This window comes from Patagioenas fasciata, chromosome 3 (assembly GCF_037038585.1).
Source record: "Patagioenas fasciata isolate bPatFas1 chromosome 3, bPatFas1.hap1, whole genome shotgun sequence".
In the NCBI taxonomy this organism is placed as follows: domain Eukaryota; kingdom Metazoa; phylum Chordata; class Aves; order Columbiformes; family Columbidae; genus Patagioenas; species Patagioenas fasciata.
In genome coordinates, this window is record NC_092522.1 from 71,898,546 (window position 1) to 71,917,945 (window position 19,400).

The 19,400-nt window shown below is 42.1% G+C and overlaps 1 protein-coding gene across 2 annotated transcripts in view; it reads right to left on the minus strand.

The window, feature by feature from the left end:
• Nucleotides 1-18,848, minus strand: part of CLVS2 (clavesin 2) — a 60,294-nt gene extending 41,446 nt beyond the window's left edge. Inside the window, exons 1-2 of one of the 2 annotated variants that reach the window (XM_071806583.1) lie at nt 17,597-18,848; nt 7,280-7,454 (exon numbers count right to left, since the gene is read on the minus strand). In XM_071806583.1, coding sequence (XP_071662684.1) covers nt 7,280-7,454; nt 17,597-17,985 — 564 coding nt within the window. In that variant the 5' untranslated portion in view covers nt 17,986-18,848. The remainder of the gene's footprint in view (nt 1-7,279; nt 7,455-17,596) is intronic. The other variant, XM_065834743.2, reaches the window with a different exon arrangement.
• Between the last annotated feature and the right edge of the window lie 552 nt (nt 18,849-19,400).

Here is a 19,400-nt window from a genome sequence, read left to right on the forward strand (position 1 = left end):
TGAGATCTCTGAAGGAGTCTAAGATGAACTTAACATGCTATGCAATCACCAATGGTGACTGTTTTGGAGCATGACATCAGGACACTGAGACAAAAAAAACCATCACTTAAGACTAATACAAAGTAAGGCAATGTGAACAGGAGTGGGATGAGGAACTGTGAAAGTGGTAGACTGGGGCAAAGGCTGCTCAGAGGACAGGAGGAATGGGCAGAAGAGTCTGTGCACCTGAACGAAAGCCAAGATCCTCACAACTAATCCCGCCTTGCTTAGGGCACGCATCTGCCAAACCCTGGCAAAGTGCCCACTCTCTTTCTTGTGTGGGTTCACATGGAGATGACAACCTACTTTTGGCAATTACTCCGCTAGCTGCAGTGGCAGTGTTTGAGTGGTGGATATTTAACTCCATTAAGCATTTTCAGTACAATGCCACATGGCAGAGTTTCTGGGGGTGAAAGGGGAGTTCAGTTTCCTGCTACTTGCCATTTATCTCAAAGAGATGGCAGCCCACACGGTGTTACATGCATTCAAAGGGCATCTAATAAGAAGCTCTAAATTTAGGCCATGTGAGAATTCAGGCTCCTGGTGTGGAGGTTCAGCATCAAGACTTTAGAAGTCTTGAATCATCCTGATCAAAAATTAATGGCAGCTGGACCCCAAACACATCAAAGGTGAGTGAAAATCAGACCATGGCCTGTCACAGTGGGCACCCCAAATTAACAGACACTTTTAATAGTAATCTTCCAGTGGAACAGCTCTTGGCTAGGGAAAAAAAAAAAAAAAAAAGAGAGATAATAGCATCCCCCTGTCTTAACAATGCGTTTGTGAGAATAAACAAACTACCATTGGAAAGGCATTCAAGTATTTTTTATTGATGAGCATCATAAAAGAATCTGGCAAGGAAATTAATTAGTCTGTCTTCAGATAATAGGTGAGCAGCTGGGACCGCACTGAATAATGGCTATATCTACACAGACATGCCTGTAAGCAACTGAATTCGAGCTCCGGCCAACAAGTCCTTTCTCACCTGTCAGGTTAAGCCCATCCAGACAGCAGGTGAGGAGCTATACTAGAACTAACAACCACTTCCAATCTACCCTGTTTCCACAGTAAATTGCTAGTAAGCCTTTTTGATGGACTTCTTACAACTAGAGATCAAATACACGCAAACTCTTGTAAAATAACAAGCTCTTAGGAAAAATATCCCATTCTGCTGCTGCTACAGAACATGCATTGGACTGGCACAAAACTGTGCTGTTTACAAGCACATTCCTCCACTTTCTGTGCTGGTCCTGGGCTCAGGGGGCTCTACCATTTACATACAGCTTAATTCTTTGATAAAAGACTGAATGAAAGCAGCTATGTGATTTACTAGCCCTCCTGAAAGCAGAAGATGCTTCCATTAAAAGCTTGAGCCTGCTACTTTTTAATAGCCTCCCAAGCACTATGTGGAGTGTCAGCACCCTATTCTCAAAAACTGGCAGAAACTCAATCACCAAATGAGTGTTTCTATGGTTTTAAGTTTGGATGCAAAGGCATTTAAGGCTCGCTTTTTTGTGGTTTGCTGTTCACTGTTACTCATTGCTAGTACTGAGTAACTGTTCCTTAAGCTCGTTATTAACAATCTTATGCATTGCACAGAGCCTGTAACCATGTAATAATATGAAGTCAAAACATTGTTTTCAGAGGCATCCTTAGTTCTGGAAGTTCCCAACTTATGAGTTCTTGACAGTGCAACCTGCTGGTTGTATAGATGTAGTCCAGAACCAGACAGCGAAATTTAAGCATGGTCTATGGATATTTAAATAGAAAGGTGAACCAACAACAATGTTCAGATAAGATTCCCTGTAAGATAAGTTAATTCTTAAAGAAAATGGGAGTAAGAAGTCCTGTCCCTTTCATCACCAGATTGTACATGCTCTGGTCTCTATTACTTTCACCTCACACTGCTGCAGCAAATCTGATTGAGGATATTGTCCTTACAACTCACAAGAAAACTGTTTGAAAGATGTTTTGGAGAGCAATAGCAGCTGCAAGCATGCTGTCTTTGTGTTCTTTCTATTTTGCTTTCCTGTTCACAGTAACGAGTTTGTTTTAGCTTATGAAGACTTCCTTTGTTATAAAAAATGTCACAATCAATTGAAAGACCTGCCTTGTCCCCCACAACACGGTCGCTTTCTCTGCCTGTAAACATCCTCAACCCGAAAGCAGGAGTCTTCTGTCTTCTGCAACAACGCCAATGGTCCACATATGTTTGGCTCCCAGTTTAAATGTGTATTATCTCTTTTTCCCCAGCTTTTTACCTAAAGGACAAGCATTAATATTCAGCCACCAAAAACTACACAGTTTTGCAAAGCATTTGGAGGTCCAGCCTGCCTGAATGACAACATGCAAAACAAATCTGTCATGTATGCAAGTACTATGATGAGCTAAATAGAAATTGAGTATTTAGGAAGGATTTAGTGTTCTAGATTTTAGAATCCTAAATATCAGTTAACCACTTAGTGTTTTATGCATACCCACAACCTTCCATTTTGCAAAGCTCACCTAGAATTATCACCAAAGTTGTCCATCAGAGTTAATACTAAACATCAACTTTCATTATAATTTTCAAATTGAATTTTCAGTCTTTGAAACTGTTTTTACCTGCTTTGTGAAAACAATGCTCTCTTAATACATATATACATATGTCGCTATAGAAGGATTACCACCAAGAAATGAATCATACCCAGAATCTCCTCCCTTCTTCTGCTGAAGTATTCCCAGATCAGTGTTTGGGCAGAAGGGGCCATGAGAGTGTCAGGAGCATCAAAATGAAAGGTTATTAAAAATGCGGGAAGGAGGGAGTAGAATATACAATTGACTTAATTATCTCCCACCAGAAATCCATCTAACCCAATATCCTGTCGTTAACAGAGGCCAAAAATGAGAGCCTAAAGCAGATACAATGCAGACAGCATGTATGATCTTTCCACTTAGCATTCACCTTCCTCAGTTAATTTCTCTTACACAAATATATTTTCCCTGAAGATACTTATCAACTTTTAGCACCCAGAATTTCCCTTGGCAAGGAGTTCAACAGTTTACCCAGATATTGTACAAAGAATCACTGTATCACATAAAGAGCCAGGCGTATTGCTAGTATCATCTGATTATGCCTATTTCTTAAAATGGAGGTAACCAAGAACATCTGCAGCTTGTCCGCTCTCTCCAGACACGCATGACTTTGTTTGTATCCTGATCTGACCTCATAAAGGATCCTGCTTTATGCAAGAGGTTGGACTTGCTGATCTCCTGAGGTCTCTTACAACCTGAATTATCCTATGATCTTATGGTTTTATAGATTCTTGTAGTTTCCCTCCACAGTTTTTCTTCTTCCATCAAGAAGAATTCCAGCCAACTTAGTTGTTCCTTATACAGAAACCAGCCATACCTTTTGGCTTTTTTTGCCCTTCTCCAGTCCTACAGTAGTCTTTCTGAGACAGAAAATCAGAAGCATTCACAATATAGAAGATTGAAGCAACAGGACAGATTTTTGTGGTGGCTTCACCATGTTCCTGCTCTCCCTTCCCTTCTTTAAAGATCCTAACATTTGATTTGTTTTCTTGACCAATACTATGTATTGAGATAATATTTTCACATATACATTTATCAGGCCATAACATCGAGTTGTCATTCTCGTGTGGTAAGAGCTTAGAGTTCATCACTGTCTGTGGAAAGTTAGGACTGGTTTTCTTCTGAGGAATCAAGAGTTCTCCTTTCTATGGGAAAAATAGCTGAAGCATGCAGATTGTAACCCTCTGCTGGTGAAAGAGGTAAAATTATGTAGGAGAGGGACTTACTCAAGTCATTCAGGTGTTGTAGCACACAATGCTGTAACACTCCCTGCTTTCAGGAACCCAGCTGCTAGAGTAACATAAGCTCCTTCACAAGCCCAAAATCAGTGTTTGGCTCACAGAAATCAATGAATAGGGAGAAGTGGGCACCTAAAGACTGGGATTCACAAACACCCACACATTGAATACACTGGGAAGAGCCAACACAAGGTGCCAAAGTCAGGGCAGGGGTTTCAGCCTCATGTCTCAAATAATGTTTTGCTTCTGCTCATGTTTCACAGCTCTGAGCTCTTAAGTAGTCTTAGGCACCTAATCCAGACAGACCCCGCTCAGAAAATAAAGAGTATTGTGTGTTGCATTTGCTCACGCTCTTATTCTTCACTAGGCAAGGTGCAGGGGCTCTAAGTGCAAATCCTCCTTCCCACTAATGAAGAGCAACATAAATGCTGTAGCCAGCAGCATCCACAGGAAAGAGTACTGCTCCTTTTTTTCCCAAAAATGCAAGGCCAGTGTATGAGTTAGGAGTGGAGCATCAAGAGTCCCACCTGAGTGTCTTAACCTCCACAGAAGGTTTTTACTTTTTGGCTAGCAAAAACATCTGATCTAAAATTCAGCACTGACCTACACTGCATAAATTGGTTGGGACAGCACTGTTGGGATGGATATGCTGGAAATTCACATTAGTTTATAGTAAAGCACTGTACTTTAATATTAAAAATTCCATGGTCAAAAGGCTCTTTTCCTGAAAACCTATGAGGTTTTTCTAATGTATACCAGTCAGTCAGAGGTATGATTCTTTTCATACTCCCATTTAACATATATATGCAGACGAACTGTACAGCAGAACTTGTCTTCAGTAGAAAACTATGTATTTACTTATCTTACTATCAAATGGAATTTCCTAAAAAATAAGCAGTTGTGAAGGGCTCAGAAACACCATAGCTTGGAATCAACTCTTTTTGGTACTTACCATATTGAATATTCTGCTCACCATGGAAGCTAAGCAAATATAATGCAAATTTAGTAGATTTTATTCAGGAGGCAAAGGGATTTGGTTAACATCAAATTCAGTGGTCACTAATCCCACTTTCCCTCTCCCTTTCCACCCAAGTAACACAAATATTTGAATTCCCCAAATGGTAAGGCTCAGTATCTTGAGCCCTGTTAAATCTTATAAGCCAAAGTAAATTCCATTTCTCTGATTAAACAGAGAGTATTTGCAAAGATCATAAATAAACAGTGTATGTGAGTTGTTCTTCATACCACCTGACTAAGCACTTTTTACTTGGACATCATTTAGAATTATGCTTCTGCTACACACTTCTGTCCAAAATAAAAGGCAGCCCCTGTTGAGTGTAGGGGATTTCAGGCATGAAATCTTTCAAGAAGGTGCAAATAAACCCATGCCTTGCCTAGAGTGTCTCTGTACCACCTTTCCACCATGTTTTCCTCTTATGTCCTTCCTGATCGCAATTGTTTTTGAAGTGAGCTTCTCCCTCCAAGATGCTCAGTACAGTTGTCTTTAGTCCTTTCCATTGATTCTAATATATTTTTACACTGAAAAATGTCTAAGTAAATAAAACAAACAAACAAACAAACAAACAAAAAAAAGGAAATTAAATATTAACAGCCCCCCCAAGTAGCATAACTACTGGGAAAATATCACTAGAGAGTCAGTCAGTTTTGCTAGTATAAGAATTTTAGCCCTCATTCCCTCAGTGGTTCTCCACAGAAAATTAAACATTGTATTATGAGAGCCCAACTAATTGATTTCTTCAAAAGATTTGTGGTAAAAGGCCTTGAAAAATTACTGCTTATGGATTACAATACCTGTAACAGAATAGGACAGATTCCTCAAGCGTTGGAAGAGTTTTATCTCACATTTGTCACTTTAGTGTTCTCATTCCCTCTTCTGAAGCATTTCATGCCCTGTTTTACACCTCTGGAGTCAAGAAGACTGAAGACAGTGGGCAAAAAATGGCCACCATCTGACTCAGAATATTCAAACATACAAAGCTGGTACCATGCATAAATTAAGCCAATGGACTTCACCTCAACTCAGTAATGAACCAACCAATGTCAGGAGAAAACAGAGTCTCAGAGACAATCTGAAGTTAGGTAGGTCATCCATCATATTTTCAGATGCAATTATCCACTGCAGTTTTCCTCAAAACAAACAAATCTGAATAATGTCCAGGAAGAAACATCACCATTTAAAGATAAAGACTACTAAAGTATTTATTAGTGTTCTAAACAAGTAAACAATGGCTAATTTTGAAAAATAACACACACAAAAAAAAACACTTTTAAAGCATCAAAAATAAATGTAGCACTATTAGAGTACAGATCCCGCTGCTGCCTTCTGATATAGTTCTCAAGACCATGGAATCATGCCGTTGCATAAGGAAACACAACAAAATGAAAACTGAGATCTTTGTCTCAGGACTGCCACTACCCTTCTGTGTGCAACAGCAGGCTGAATACTGGCTAAGGCATTTAAAGATTTAGATCAAAACTCCACAGTACTGCTATACAAGTTTCTTCAAAAATAGCAATATCAAACTGAAGAAGTTCAAAGATAAGGCTGTTATTTTGTTTTATGAATAATAAAAATGTATAAATGATAAAAACATCACAGGAAAGGAATACACGTCCTTGTAAAACCAAGGCACACTGCCACAGGAGTGAATTACTGGTATTTTTAACATAGCAACTCAAGCTTACACAGCAAACAACTACTTTAGAGATTCTAGTTTTTCATTTTAATAAGCATTAAAGATCATAGGAGACAGTAAAAAGTTATGTAGTATGCTTTCCACCAATGTGCCTGTGCCATGCAAAGTGCATTCACAATGAGCAGAAAGACATTTAGAACACTGTGCACTCAGTCCCAGAAGCTGCTACTCAAATTAATCCTGACCCAGCAAAAAAGCCAAGCACATGCTGAACTTCGAGTAAGTAAACAGCCCCAGCTAACTGTCTAATCACAGTGCCCCGTGCTTTTTCAGGACAAATGATGTAAAGCCTGTCTCCAATGGAATCAACAAAAAAAACAACTTGGCATGGCAGGAGCAATCCATATTTCATTAGCCCTGTGCAAAATGACAGGATAAACTCATTACTTCTAACTTGCTGCTGCAGAAGCTACAGTCTGAATTTACAGTAAGACAGCCACTTTGGAATAAAGACAGAAAAGCTACCTCTTATTTATGGCAAAGAAGTTACCTCTTATTTATGGCAAGGAGTTACTGCAGCTGGCTGACTGAGCCCATGCATTAAGCCTGTGCCACTGCAGCTTGCCTGTTCACTCATACTTTAAGGTGTCAATAGCCTTACTGCTCAGAAGTTCTTGAATTTTTGTTTTGTTTGGGTTTTTTTTAACAACCCAGATTTGTAATGAACTGTAAAGTAAAGGAAAATGAGGAAAAGAAAGAAAAGAAGGTTACCTGAAGGCCCTCTATGGCTAATCTAAGCATGCTTGGTGTGAGCTTCGAGGCCTGCTTGAAGGTGAAGTTGCTCCAGTCTATAATCAAAACAAATCCATTCACTTGAAGCTCAGGGTCTTCTATCATGGCTTCTAAAGAAAGAAGTATGGCGCGCAAAATATCCACCAGCGTGTACCTGTGAATGATAAGGAGAAATTTGGTTAGGAAAGGAGAAACGACCACAGACGTGGAGAAGTTCTGAGCATTCTTCCTTTGTACTGTGTGTCAAAAGTTTAAATCAAAGGAGTGCAAACATGTCCTCAGAAGTCATGTGGGTATGTAAAGCTGGGAAAGTCTCAAAAGCTCAGTTAGTTGAACTCATCCTCTTGAGCAGGATTATGTACATCTAGACCATCAGCCAGCCAGAACAAACTACAAGAATATTAACACACCAAAGCAAATTTGAAATCTTCTGTAGTCTCCTAATCTGCTTTAATATCTATGCATTTTCTTAAATGTCTGTACAAAACATATCTATGAAACTTTTATTTTTCTAAAACCATAACAATACCAAAACCTCAACCTTAACACCATGAGCCTAGATACAAAGTTTCCTCCTATATTTTTCCAAGGTATTGAAATAACAGCTTCTACAAAATTATCACAGAAAAAGGAGATTTCCACACATTTCCCTTGTCCCTCTCTCTGGGTTAAAGTTTCCTCTTACATGTACAAAAGGTTTACAGAAGGCTGATTACTAAAGTATCTTGAAAGCAGAAAGTAACACACACAGAGGCTTTGAGGTGCTTCTGGTTTAAGAGCAATAGCAACTTTTTAAGAGTTAGTTAACTGCCTTCTGAGTACTGAGTACTTTGTATACACAAATTATGTGGTTTCAGGAGTAAGTTTGAAACATGGTATTCAACAGTCCTAGAATTTTCTATGTTAAATTTGGATTTAGAAAGATGCCACCTACAATATGTAATTATGTGTTTTACACATATGCATATAATCTTTTCTTAGATTGAAGAAGACATAATTCCATATTGCCAAGCCCTGTTGAATATAACCTTTCTTTTGTTCAAGCTAAAGCACCTAATACAGTAGCTGAATAGCTTAAATATATACCGCAATGTCATCTTTAGACTGTCATATAATACAGTTATTAATCATCCTGCAGTTTAGCTTATTGCATTAAAAAGAAAAAATAAATTAAAAAAAAAAAAAGAAACATTTGAATTATGTGGGGGTTTTTAAGATATATTAAAGTAGCAGTTTAACTGTTTATGTTTTCCAGGCTAACTATGTTTTATACCTAAAAATCCTTTTTAAAAGTAAGATAAATGGTTACAGAAACAGATGTCAATTTTCCAGTCCACACCACAGTTTCAGGTGTGGCATTAGAATGTTAAACCAGAAAAAAATATCAGAGAAGAAAATATTCCAGGAACAAAAGAAAGAGTTAAGTCTTCAGTGTTTGTGGAGATATTTTTAAATAAGACCCTTTAAAAGTCTTCCATGATGGCATCAAACATAGTTCTCAAAATCCTGAGTCCTCACCATGCTGCATATGTAGCAAAGATCATGTGTACTTAGTTAGAAATTACATTAAATTATACTGAATTCTACTTGCTTTAATACAATGAGTATACTGTTCCGCTGTGTATATAACTACATTTTGAAAGTGTCTACAAAAGGGAATAACACAAATGACATTAATCTGCTCTAGCTGACTTCTCGCATCTTTCCATCATTTTTTTTCAGCCAACTAAAACCCAATGAACTTCCCAAATATGCATTCCTAGAAAAGGGACTAGAAAACGACTCTCTTAATGTCAGTCTAACACAAGAGAACAAGAGAAAGGGTCTTTTCCCCAGAAAACATTTGGGGAAGCATTGTTTTGTAAGATTCTTCCCTTAATTTTGGAGATCCTTATTTTGCTTTGAATTTGGTTTGGTTGATTGGGATGAAAGTTCTTTTATTGACTCCTTTCCTTTTCACTTTTCTGAGATTTAATTTTTTTCTGAGGCTTTACTTTTCTGAGATAAAAGGTTTACAGGAAGTTTGGTATGCTTCCTCTTTTTTGTTCAAATTTTTTCAACTGGGAGAGGAAACAGAGCAAGAAAAATTCTTGTCTGTGATTTTCCTATGGAAATCCTCAAAATGCTAAAATTCTCTATTTCCTTTTGGCAGAAAGAAAAAAAAAAGAAGACCATTGGAATTTTGTCCATGGGGGAAAAAAGGACATGCCTTTAAACCCATTTGAAGGAAAACGTTCAAAACCTGGATCCCTGTTAGTACAATTTGATAATCAAAGAACTATTAGGCCAGGACTACGTTTTTGTAGTAGGCACACTGAAGCAAACCTGGAGCATCCCACCTGTCCTGAGTAAATCTGCCCAGGGACACAGGGCTGGCATGGCAGAGCCAACATCTCCAGCACACTGTGGCTGATGCTCCCCCTGTCCTAGAGCAGAGCAGCTCCCCCAAGCCCAACTGCTGGACATGTGGGGAAAATGCCACTGTTGCTGCTGAGGCCTCTGGATAAGCAAACAATCATCCCCAGGGCCACAGTGCAAGGAACAACCTGAGGAAAAATGAAATCATTCATCAGCTCTTTCTCAAGCAAGTTTGCACATGCATAATGGGACATGTGGGGAGTATTGGGCAGAGTGAAGACTATAGACAGTTATAGTGGCACTGAAAAGGTCTCAGTTTGCCTAGTGTATCTGCAGACCAGTCTATGTATCCAGTGCAACACTGGTGCATGGACAGTGGAAGGCACATAATCAACATGGGAATTAAAAATCCCCTGTACGAGGTGCGTTTTGCACAACTGTCAGCACGGAGTTTAAAACAGGTGCTTAGCCTGAGGCAAGGAGGTTTACAGAGCCATGTTCAGGGTCAGGGTTGAGCTCAGAGAGTGGCCAACTGCCTTCAAACCCTAGTTACCTCCACAAGGTGGTGGAGGTCTCTGAAGTACTGATTTTTTAATCGCTTCATGAAATTAGATGGAGATACACCCTGTAAGAGGCCTTTCCATGGGAAATGTCACACTGGGAAGGCAATTACATCAGGTGAGACACTGGGAGAGCAGCTAATGCTTCAGTGTGAAAATAATCTATCAGACTTCATGCAAGAAACAGACATTAGAAATACTCAAATCCTAAAATTAGCCTCAAACTCACTTGATATTTATGCTGCCCCATTCAGAAGATCTCGTTCTCCAGGAGAAGAGCTCCATGAAGCAGAAAGCTGCTGCAAGCACCACTGCTGCAAGCACCCTACATTCAGTCCAATAAGATGGGTCCCAAGTTCTCTAATGTCCTCTCTAGGCAGTTAAGTGGACATCACATGCCTTGGATTAACAGCTCCCTATTGGCACAAGACTGCTAGAAATCTAGTGCATTAGACATAAAAATTATTTGTCTATGAGGCAGACCAAGTCTCTAAGACTGGCCATAAAATGCTTTTATATGTACCCGATACATATATAAATGTGTATATGTAAACACAAATATACCTAATTATGTTCTGAATCCATTTAAGTCAACAGGGAAACTGTCAGGCATCACTGAGAACAGGATTTCAGCCACCGCAAAGAGTAACCAATGGTCTACGGCATATTCAACATCACTGTAACTCTCATTGCAGCTTTGCTTAGCGTAAGAAATAGAGTTCACAACACCAGTGATTATATTCTATGTTTACTCACTGAAAAAGACACAAGGTTGTCCTTTCTATGCAAACAAGTCCTGAAGAACACGTGTAGATAAAAGCAAGCACGAACACCTTCTGTCAGAGGAAGGTAACTGAAGTCCTCTTTAAGTCTAAAAACTATATCAGAAGTCTATAAGAACATGTCATTAACAACCAAGCTTACCCCCTCAGATACCCTTTGGGGCAATTAGTTGAAGATAAGAGCTATTCTTCGTTTTGTAATGGACCTCTTCTCTTGGTTTTGATACCTTACTTAAGTACAGAACAGAAAACCAGGCAAGCAAGACAAATCCATTAGTGGATATTTAAAGCAGCTTTTCCTCTGGGGACATGCTGAGGCAAGCCAGAAATGTAAATTTGGTGTGATAGACATAATTTTAGGTGCTGTGAATGGCAAGCTGAGTCCTGAAAGTATCAGCTGAACAGCCCAAGCGAACGAAACATGATTAGAGAAACTATACTGAAGCTTTCACACAGCACAGAGTTATTTGCATGAAGATTCATCTTCAATTCACTCCATCTCCATGTCGTCCAACATTTCACTGCTACTACTGTTCACGTCAGCATTAGGATGTACAGGCTCTGCCATAACACGCTTCATCCTTGGCTGGACTTTCGGGAAATGAAAATATGTAAAAAGAAAACGGGGAAAATTACTTCAGATTGTGTTGCTGAAATTTTTATTCCATGCTGAAATTACTTTCCATATAGATACAGAAATATAATCAAGCAAAAGTGAGAAAAAACAGATAAGCTAGTGAGTGTGAAATAAATTTGATCCAAGATGGCTTTGACTGCCTTTCTACTTTAAAGAAGAAAAAAAAATTTCAACATATTAGCCTTAAATTTTGAGAGACCATGGTGTTCAGCCTGAGGAGAAGATGGTATTGTTTTATTCTTACCACTCCGTGCTAAGTAACATCATGTTAGGGGACAACAAGCTACCCATTTTGGGTAGCTGGCCCCAGTTTTACAATGACTGCTCCAGTGCTGTCAGGTATGTAGGGTACACCAGGCCTGATTTGATGCAGTAGCTATAGTAACCTGGAGTTAGGTTGTGTAAAAATAAATCCTTATTTATTTATGGCTAAATTCAGTTGCATTCACTTGTTTAAACAGACTTTTACAGGGCATATTGTAGCCAGCAAGGTATTACTAATTGTGGGGATAATTGAGAACTCACAGTTAATTTAAATGTATTTAATGCCCTCTATTTATAGGACCATGCTTAATTCAATGGAGAGCTTAGGCAACTTTTTTAGCTCAGTTGTTAACATGAATAACAAGTTCTGGAAATATGTTATCACATATATAATGCACTCTTAATGTTCCTCTCCTATGTGATTCCCAGCTTGAGTTCAAAGGAGGTGGGGACTGGTGTGCAGACACACTCTGCTACCTCTTGAAATTCTTCATTCAGGTTGACTTTAAAGCAATGAGCCTGGGAAGGTTTGACAAGTTAATAGCCACATTGACAATGATTCTTTCAAATGCTTTGGGATTGCTACCATTTCTACGACGACAGCAACAGAGCTTTCTAGGGTAATGCCTCAATGAGGTCTTGACTTGTCAATAACAGAACAGCTCAAACAATTAACTGAGTATCCCAGTCTCTTGTAATTTAACCATGGCAGCAATTCCCCCTTTACAGAAAAGTTATTTGAGAATTTTCTATGGGACATGAGCAGATTCAAAGTATTTCCAATGATTTCTGGTAAAAACAGTCTGGCAGACACTGCTATCAACTCTTGGTAATACTTCACCATGATCTTTCACTTTCACCTCTTGGTTATGTGGTCTATGCATCCTCTTTATTCCCAGAGGCCACTGTGATTTCCACCAGGCCAACAGAAAGAGACAGGAAGAATGCAGGGTACAGATGTCTCAAGTCAAATCCAGCCATGTCAGCTGTTTTCCATATTTTATGTTCTTGACAATAGGTGGCATCCACCATATCATTTGTTTAATCAGATTCTGGTTCCCGTCAATTCACATTTGCACTGAATAACAAATAATCTGATTTGGCAGTGTTACCCTACTATCTCTATTGCTATTTGTCATCTCCCCCTTGATATGAAGAAATTTCAAGTTATTTTGAGACTTAAAATGGAGTGGCATGAGTCTGCCTCTCAGGATGCGAACTGTTAACTAGAAGAGATAAATGATAAGTCTCCTTTTCTTAAATTTAAGCTACATGTCTCCTGAAGGTCCCAAACATGTAAGAAATGCACAATCTGTATTTTAAGTCCATCAGCCTTTGGACAAGTAAATGTTTCTGTCAAATGAGCTCTTGTGCCACTGTGGTTTTAAAGAGAAAACTGGTCAAGTCTCTGAGCCATCATCCCATTTCTGACCTACTGCTTTGGCTTAATATCTTTTGAATTTCAGTGAAACAAGAGCCCTAAAGATACACAAAGTAGTACCTAGAAATGATGCCTCAGATATCCGTTATTCATCAGATTGGGTACAGCTTTGAATGCTGAAAAGACTGAGATCGAAACTTCTCTCACAGGTATTCTGCTTAAACAGTGGTAGTATGCCTTGGGGGCCCTTATTCTAAAAAGAAAAAGCACTACCAATGTTACAAAAATGACAGAGAAATAGAAACTGCTTCAAATATTTTACCAGATTAGCTTTTAGATTCAGATGTAATACTGTTCATTACTCCTCATGTTAGCGTGGTGTCTAACAGTCACAGCCACAGATGAAGATTCAACTGATCTAAATTTTACATTAATATTGATCAGAAAGATCCCTAGCCAAAACACTCACAGTCTAAATACAAGTGCTAACAGACAGATATAGATACATGGGGGAAATCTGAGAAACAATAAGACAGCATCAGTCATCGGGAGAAACTGTAGAAAAAATGACAGTGTTTGCACTAGTTAATAATTATTATTTGAAAGATATTACTTTGAAACAAAAACTGACTCTATTAACCAAGTATTATGTTATTGTTAATATGTTATTATTGTTAGAATTGCTATTTATTTTGTCACACTGTCTCCACCAGAGCTTGAAAAATACCCTGCCAACTCACTTGTGTTTAATAGTGAGCTGAGGAGCAAATCAGCCTCCTATTAGCTACAGAATTTAAATTTTCATTTAATGGAAGGAAAAGTTTCTAGCACTTCTGCACATGAAAGCATAGTTTTGGAAGCAAAACAGTAGATTCCATCTTTGCCCTGCTGTAAATCATCTGATGCAACAGCAAAGCTAACAGTAAGGAGCACAGAGGATTTCCATATTCACTGAGGATGGTGTGAGCTGACTGGGTCACTGTGACACAGACAGGAACTAGGCACTACTGCAATTTTCTACTGAGCTTTTCTAATGGACTTTCTAGGAAAATAACTGCAGAGAAAGATTTCAAATAAGTATCATCAAAATAGACCGATTTTCCTAGGGAATTTGTGTACGGGTGCCATGAAGCATATAGAAGAACATGCATGACAACAGATCGCTTGCTGCTGAGAGCTGAAGTTAATTCTGCTGTTAACTGAAAAAAACCTCCACCAGCTGGACACATTAAGAAAAGGGAATCTTCAAATGCACATACACACCTACAAGCCAAATGTAGTTAGGAATCAACAATCTAGAAGCTAATAGGGAGGGCTGATGCCTCCTCAAGTGCTCTTCAGCCTCCTGGCAGGAATGCCACCTGTCTTCACTTTCCCCACATCAGAGACAGGATGGAGAGTTCAGCAAGGTCCCATTGAAAAGCTGCTGGGCCACTCAATACATTATCCTTCACCTTTCCTCTTTTGTTTGTTTGTTTTAAATACATGTCTGATTTAGTTGTTCAGATGGCAGGACATTTGGTACAGTTTTCAGGCCCTGCTTAAATTTAGTGATTTAACATCTAGTACACAGGCTTGTTTTACCATAGGAATTTTCTGCCTCCCTTCCTTCTCTTTCTAATTGGAACTATGTAAATCATAGGCTGCTGATGCTATATAAATCATCTATAGTATGTCTGCTATTCATTTAAATAACAAATTGTAACTTTTTATTTCTAATTGTTACATGCTAGCTGTAATAAGTCATACACACATTATAAATCTGGAGACTTGCTGTGCTCTATTAACTTAGTTTTTGAAGCATATAAAGAGGTCCTAAAAAGACACACTTCAAAAAGTAATCCTCCCAGGGTTGCTGTAAGAGGAACACAGGTTTACGTATTGTAAGAAAGGTCTCAAGTCAGTTAAGGCATAAGCTTGAGACATACTGCGTAGCAGCTCTAGTATATGTTCCAGAGACAATGCTCCCTGGGTTCAGCTGCTGAACATCAGATAATGGAAGACACTAAATTAATTAGAAAAGAGAGTGACCTAGCTCCATTCCCAGATCTGTCACTGACTTGTCATGTGCCTTGGAGCAAGCCACTCCCCACAGCTCTCTCCCCTTTGTCTGAGTGGTCCCTCTGAAAACAAATCCCTAGCTCTGGAGGACAGTCGTGCCATGGGCGAGCAGTGCTGAAGACCAATAGGGGCCCAGCTGCAAATATGGCCATTGGGTAATCCTGTGTACCCCAGTCACTTCCCTATTACATCAGAAATAATATTTTTACCAATGGGGCTTCAAGAAAAATATCATAATAAATTTACTGTTGTGTCAGCTGACCTCATGTAGTTTAAATATCAGCACATCCACAATTAAGAAGAAAATAAACCTCACCTTCTCGCATGCCAATTATTTCTTTACCGATAATTTACCTCTGATTTTGAATTCTTGGTGATTTTTTCACTAGGAACTAATGATCTGAAAAGTGTCACCTAAAGCTTTGGGGTTTTTTCCATTAATGAGAAATGACAGCATTTCATGCTATCTTTAACACGGTAACTTCTTCATGGTAGATGTATGACTTAATAAAAGGCCTAACCATCCATTTCTTCGCTAATTCCTTGTTTGGAGATTTTTAAGAATCTGTGGAGTTGTTTTTAAAAATAAAAAGTTGACTTGGTCATTACGTGGGAAATAAGGAAGGTTCTCATATGGGAGAGGAAGCCCACTCAGTCCTTAGCCTCATCACCACTGCTTCCTCACTCAGCTTCTTTGGCTCCATCTGCCAGAAAACCAAGGCAGGGAAAGGAACCTGGCCCCAGTTGTTAGCTTTGGTCATGTGCAGTTTTGACTTGTGCCAGACAGCTTTCTCCCAGTCCCCAGGCATGATTCACGGGTTAGCAAGGGCCATGAAACTCTCCCTGTAGGCAGTGTGGATGTGGCCACCCTGTCTGGAGAAGGCAAAAGCCATGGTGGGCCAGCGGTGCTTTGGGCAGAGACCCATCCCTTGCTGTAACACCGACTGCTGAAGGAAACTGTGGGATCACTCCCTGCAATGGTTATCAACACAGCCTGCAAGAGGACAGCTACACAAGCAGTTAAAGGGTCGGCTTAAGTATGTCAGTTCCCAAGATTTTGTCATTTATCCACACTGCTAGCTGTTCATGACCTCCTCATGTTTCAAAATAGCTGAGCTTGGGACATCTGCACTGAGCATTCAGCACTGTCTTTCCCCCGCCTGAGCTGACTGCACAAAAGACAGTTTGGGTTTATGTGAAGGTAACTAGCAAGATTGTACTTTTTCTCACTAGAAGTGCTCCATATACTAAACCTGCTCTCAGGTTGGGAGCCTAGGGAAATGATGCAGTGTTCACAGGAATAGCCTTTATACTTCACTCTGAATGGATTCATTCATTTACATATGCTGAAAATCAAGCAATTTTTGCAGATGTAATTTTAGACTGCAGGAGAAATTGGGCATGACACCCAGTGAGCTATTTAGAATAACAAAATAGTGTCACATAATATCAAGTCGATTGCTAAAAGAAAGGGCCTTGATGGGAGACAGCTCTTGGGTCAGGCTGCTAAGTCATCTTCAGGCTACGGTAGTCCCAAAAAAGATCAGAAATTGTTCTGGGGACTGCATTAGCCTCCTTGAATTTGCTCCCAAAGCTTTGTGTACTTGGATCCTATTATGCAGAGAATTCACACTTAGAGCAGTGTGAGTGGGGAAAAAAAGAGATTACTGTGAATGGGTAAGAGGTTACTGTAACTTCTACCCTGGCATTTCCAGGTGGTTCAGGAAGAGCTGTCTTTAGCACAGGGCAAGAATTCAGGGCCTCAGCTTCCTGCACCGCAAACTTTTCAGCTCAAAAGCCATGATGGATACTCCTGTTTTACACACGGCATCTCCCACTTTCTCCTGTGCACCTGAGCAACTCTGTGTGTGCTGAAGCAGAAAGACCAACACAGGGATCGCAACCTGGCTTTGTCAGAGGAGTAAGCATATCATCTACCATGCCAGCTCACTTTGGCTAAGAGGAGGCAAAAGGCTGTAAACCTCGTATCAGCCAGCTGAGAAGAGCACCCAAGCAGTTCCTACTTTCCTCCTGAAATTCAGAGCCTAAAGGATAAGAAGCTTGAAAAGGTCCTAAGTCACAAATACATTCCTTCTTTCTCTTCTCCGTCTGCCTTCCAGGCTGCTGTCCAGCCCCCTGTGGGCAGAGCTGGGTGTGTTCCTCCTGCCCACCCACCCTCTGCTCTGGCATAGCTTTTCCCACGCATTGCCCGGGAAAAGAAGGGGTTAAGGCGGTGAGTGGCTCTGCATTTACCTGCTCTGGTCCCAGTTGGCAGCAAAAAGGACGAGGATCTTCCTGCCGTAGTGGTCCAGGTTGGCCAGCCCGCCAGGGAATCCATCCTTCAGCGCCTGCTTGATACCCGGGTCTGTGGCCTTGAAGCTCTTGAACATGTCCAGGTTCTGCTGGCGATATTCAAAGTACTGGGCCAGGAGGCGAAACGCCTCGAAGTGCTGAAACTTCCTGGCCCGCAGGAACCGCAGGATGAAGGCGTCGTCGGTGCGGAGGAAGCCGATGTCCGGCCGGGTGATTACCATGTCCCGCACCTCCTGGATGTCCTGGTGTAAGGTGTCGGGGTTCTCGTTCAGCTCCAACCGGGCTTTTTCCAGAGTCTCCGGGGAGAGACCTGCCTGCAAATGAGTCATGGCGCTGCCCTCCTCCTCCACCCCGCTTCTGCTATCTGCGCTCCTCAGCCTCCCGGGCGTTCGCCCCCCGGAGGCGAGGTGCCCCTGCGCGGCCGGCCGCCGCTCTCCCGCCCCGCCGGACCTCGCCCCGCCGCTCCCCGGCCCCGCCGCCGCTGCCAGTCCGGCCGTCGAGAAGGGAGCGGCTTCCAGGCAGCCGGGTCCCGGGCGGGGGCTGGCACCGAGACGGCCCCCGGGCTGCTGGCGGAGGCGCGTTATCTCTCTGACATAGCGCCCTCCCCGCCGCGGGGTCCGACGCGCCGCATCATCCCCGCAGTCGGTCCGTGGAGGCGCCGAAACCTGCCGGGACGGGGGTGCAGGCTGCCGGCTACCGCTCGCCGCCCGCCCCCGCCGGTGCCGGTGCGGATCTCAGGCCGGGCTGCAGCGAGGGGCCCAGCCGCTAGGCAGGGCGAGCCGCGCCCGGGGACGCTCCCCCGGCCCGGGGCTGGCAGGGGGGCTGCCCTCCCCAGAGCAGCACCATTTACGTAAGATGAGCGCTCGCCCCGCTTCGAAAGCGTCTCCCTGGATTTCAGGGAGGATTAAAAAAAAAACAAAAAGCCACACAACAACAAGCGAAAAAATAAAGCGAGGAGAAGGGAAGCTGATCCGCAGCTACTTCGCCGGTACCAAAGAGCCTCCCGCTCACCGGCGCCGAGCCCGGAAAGACAAACGGAGCCTCGGCCTTGAGGATGCTCGTCCCCCTCCTGCGCCCTCCTCCGCTCCACGCCCCGGCTCCCAGATGGCACCAGCCGACGCGGAGCTGCCTGCTGCACGGCCCCGCCTTGCACACTCACACACGCACACGCACATGCACCCGCCCAGCGGCACCTGCCCTCCGCCGCGGAGCCAAAACGCCACGCGGGACCCGCCCCCGCAGGGGGTCGGCGCCGCACACGCGGCCCTGCTGCGCTCCGCCGCCGCGGGCGGGGGCTGCGGGCGCACCGCGGATCTCCGCGCCGGGGGTGGGTGCCGTTGCGCAGAGCCGCTCCGCTGCGGGTTGCGCCGGAGGTTGCGCCGATCAAGATGGTGGTTGCCCTGCGGGGAGGGCGAGGGGCAGGGGGAGCGGAGGCAGGGCAGGGCTACGGGGACCCTCGGTCTGCGGAACCGCACAAAAGCCCCCGCGGAGCATCCTGCGAGAGTCAGGCCAAGGGTCCATGTAAATCTCTGGGTCATGCCAGTGGTGAGACGTTGTTCATCAAGCATTGTCTTTACTGGCAATCCTCTCTTCGGACTGAATTTCTAAACGTTAACCACTATGAGCTTAAAAACCTGGGAATAAAATAAAGCAACCCTCTTTTTTTTCCTCGTATTGGAGGCAGCATGTCTTAAGTTGCACTATATTGCAAAGGGCAAAAATATCCTGCTTCTGTGTATTGAAT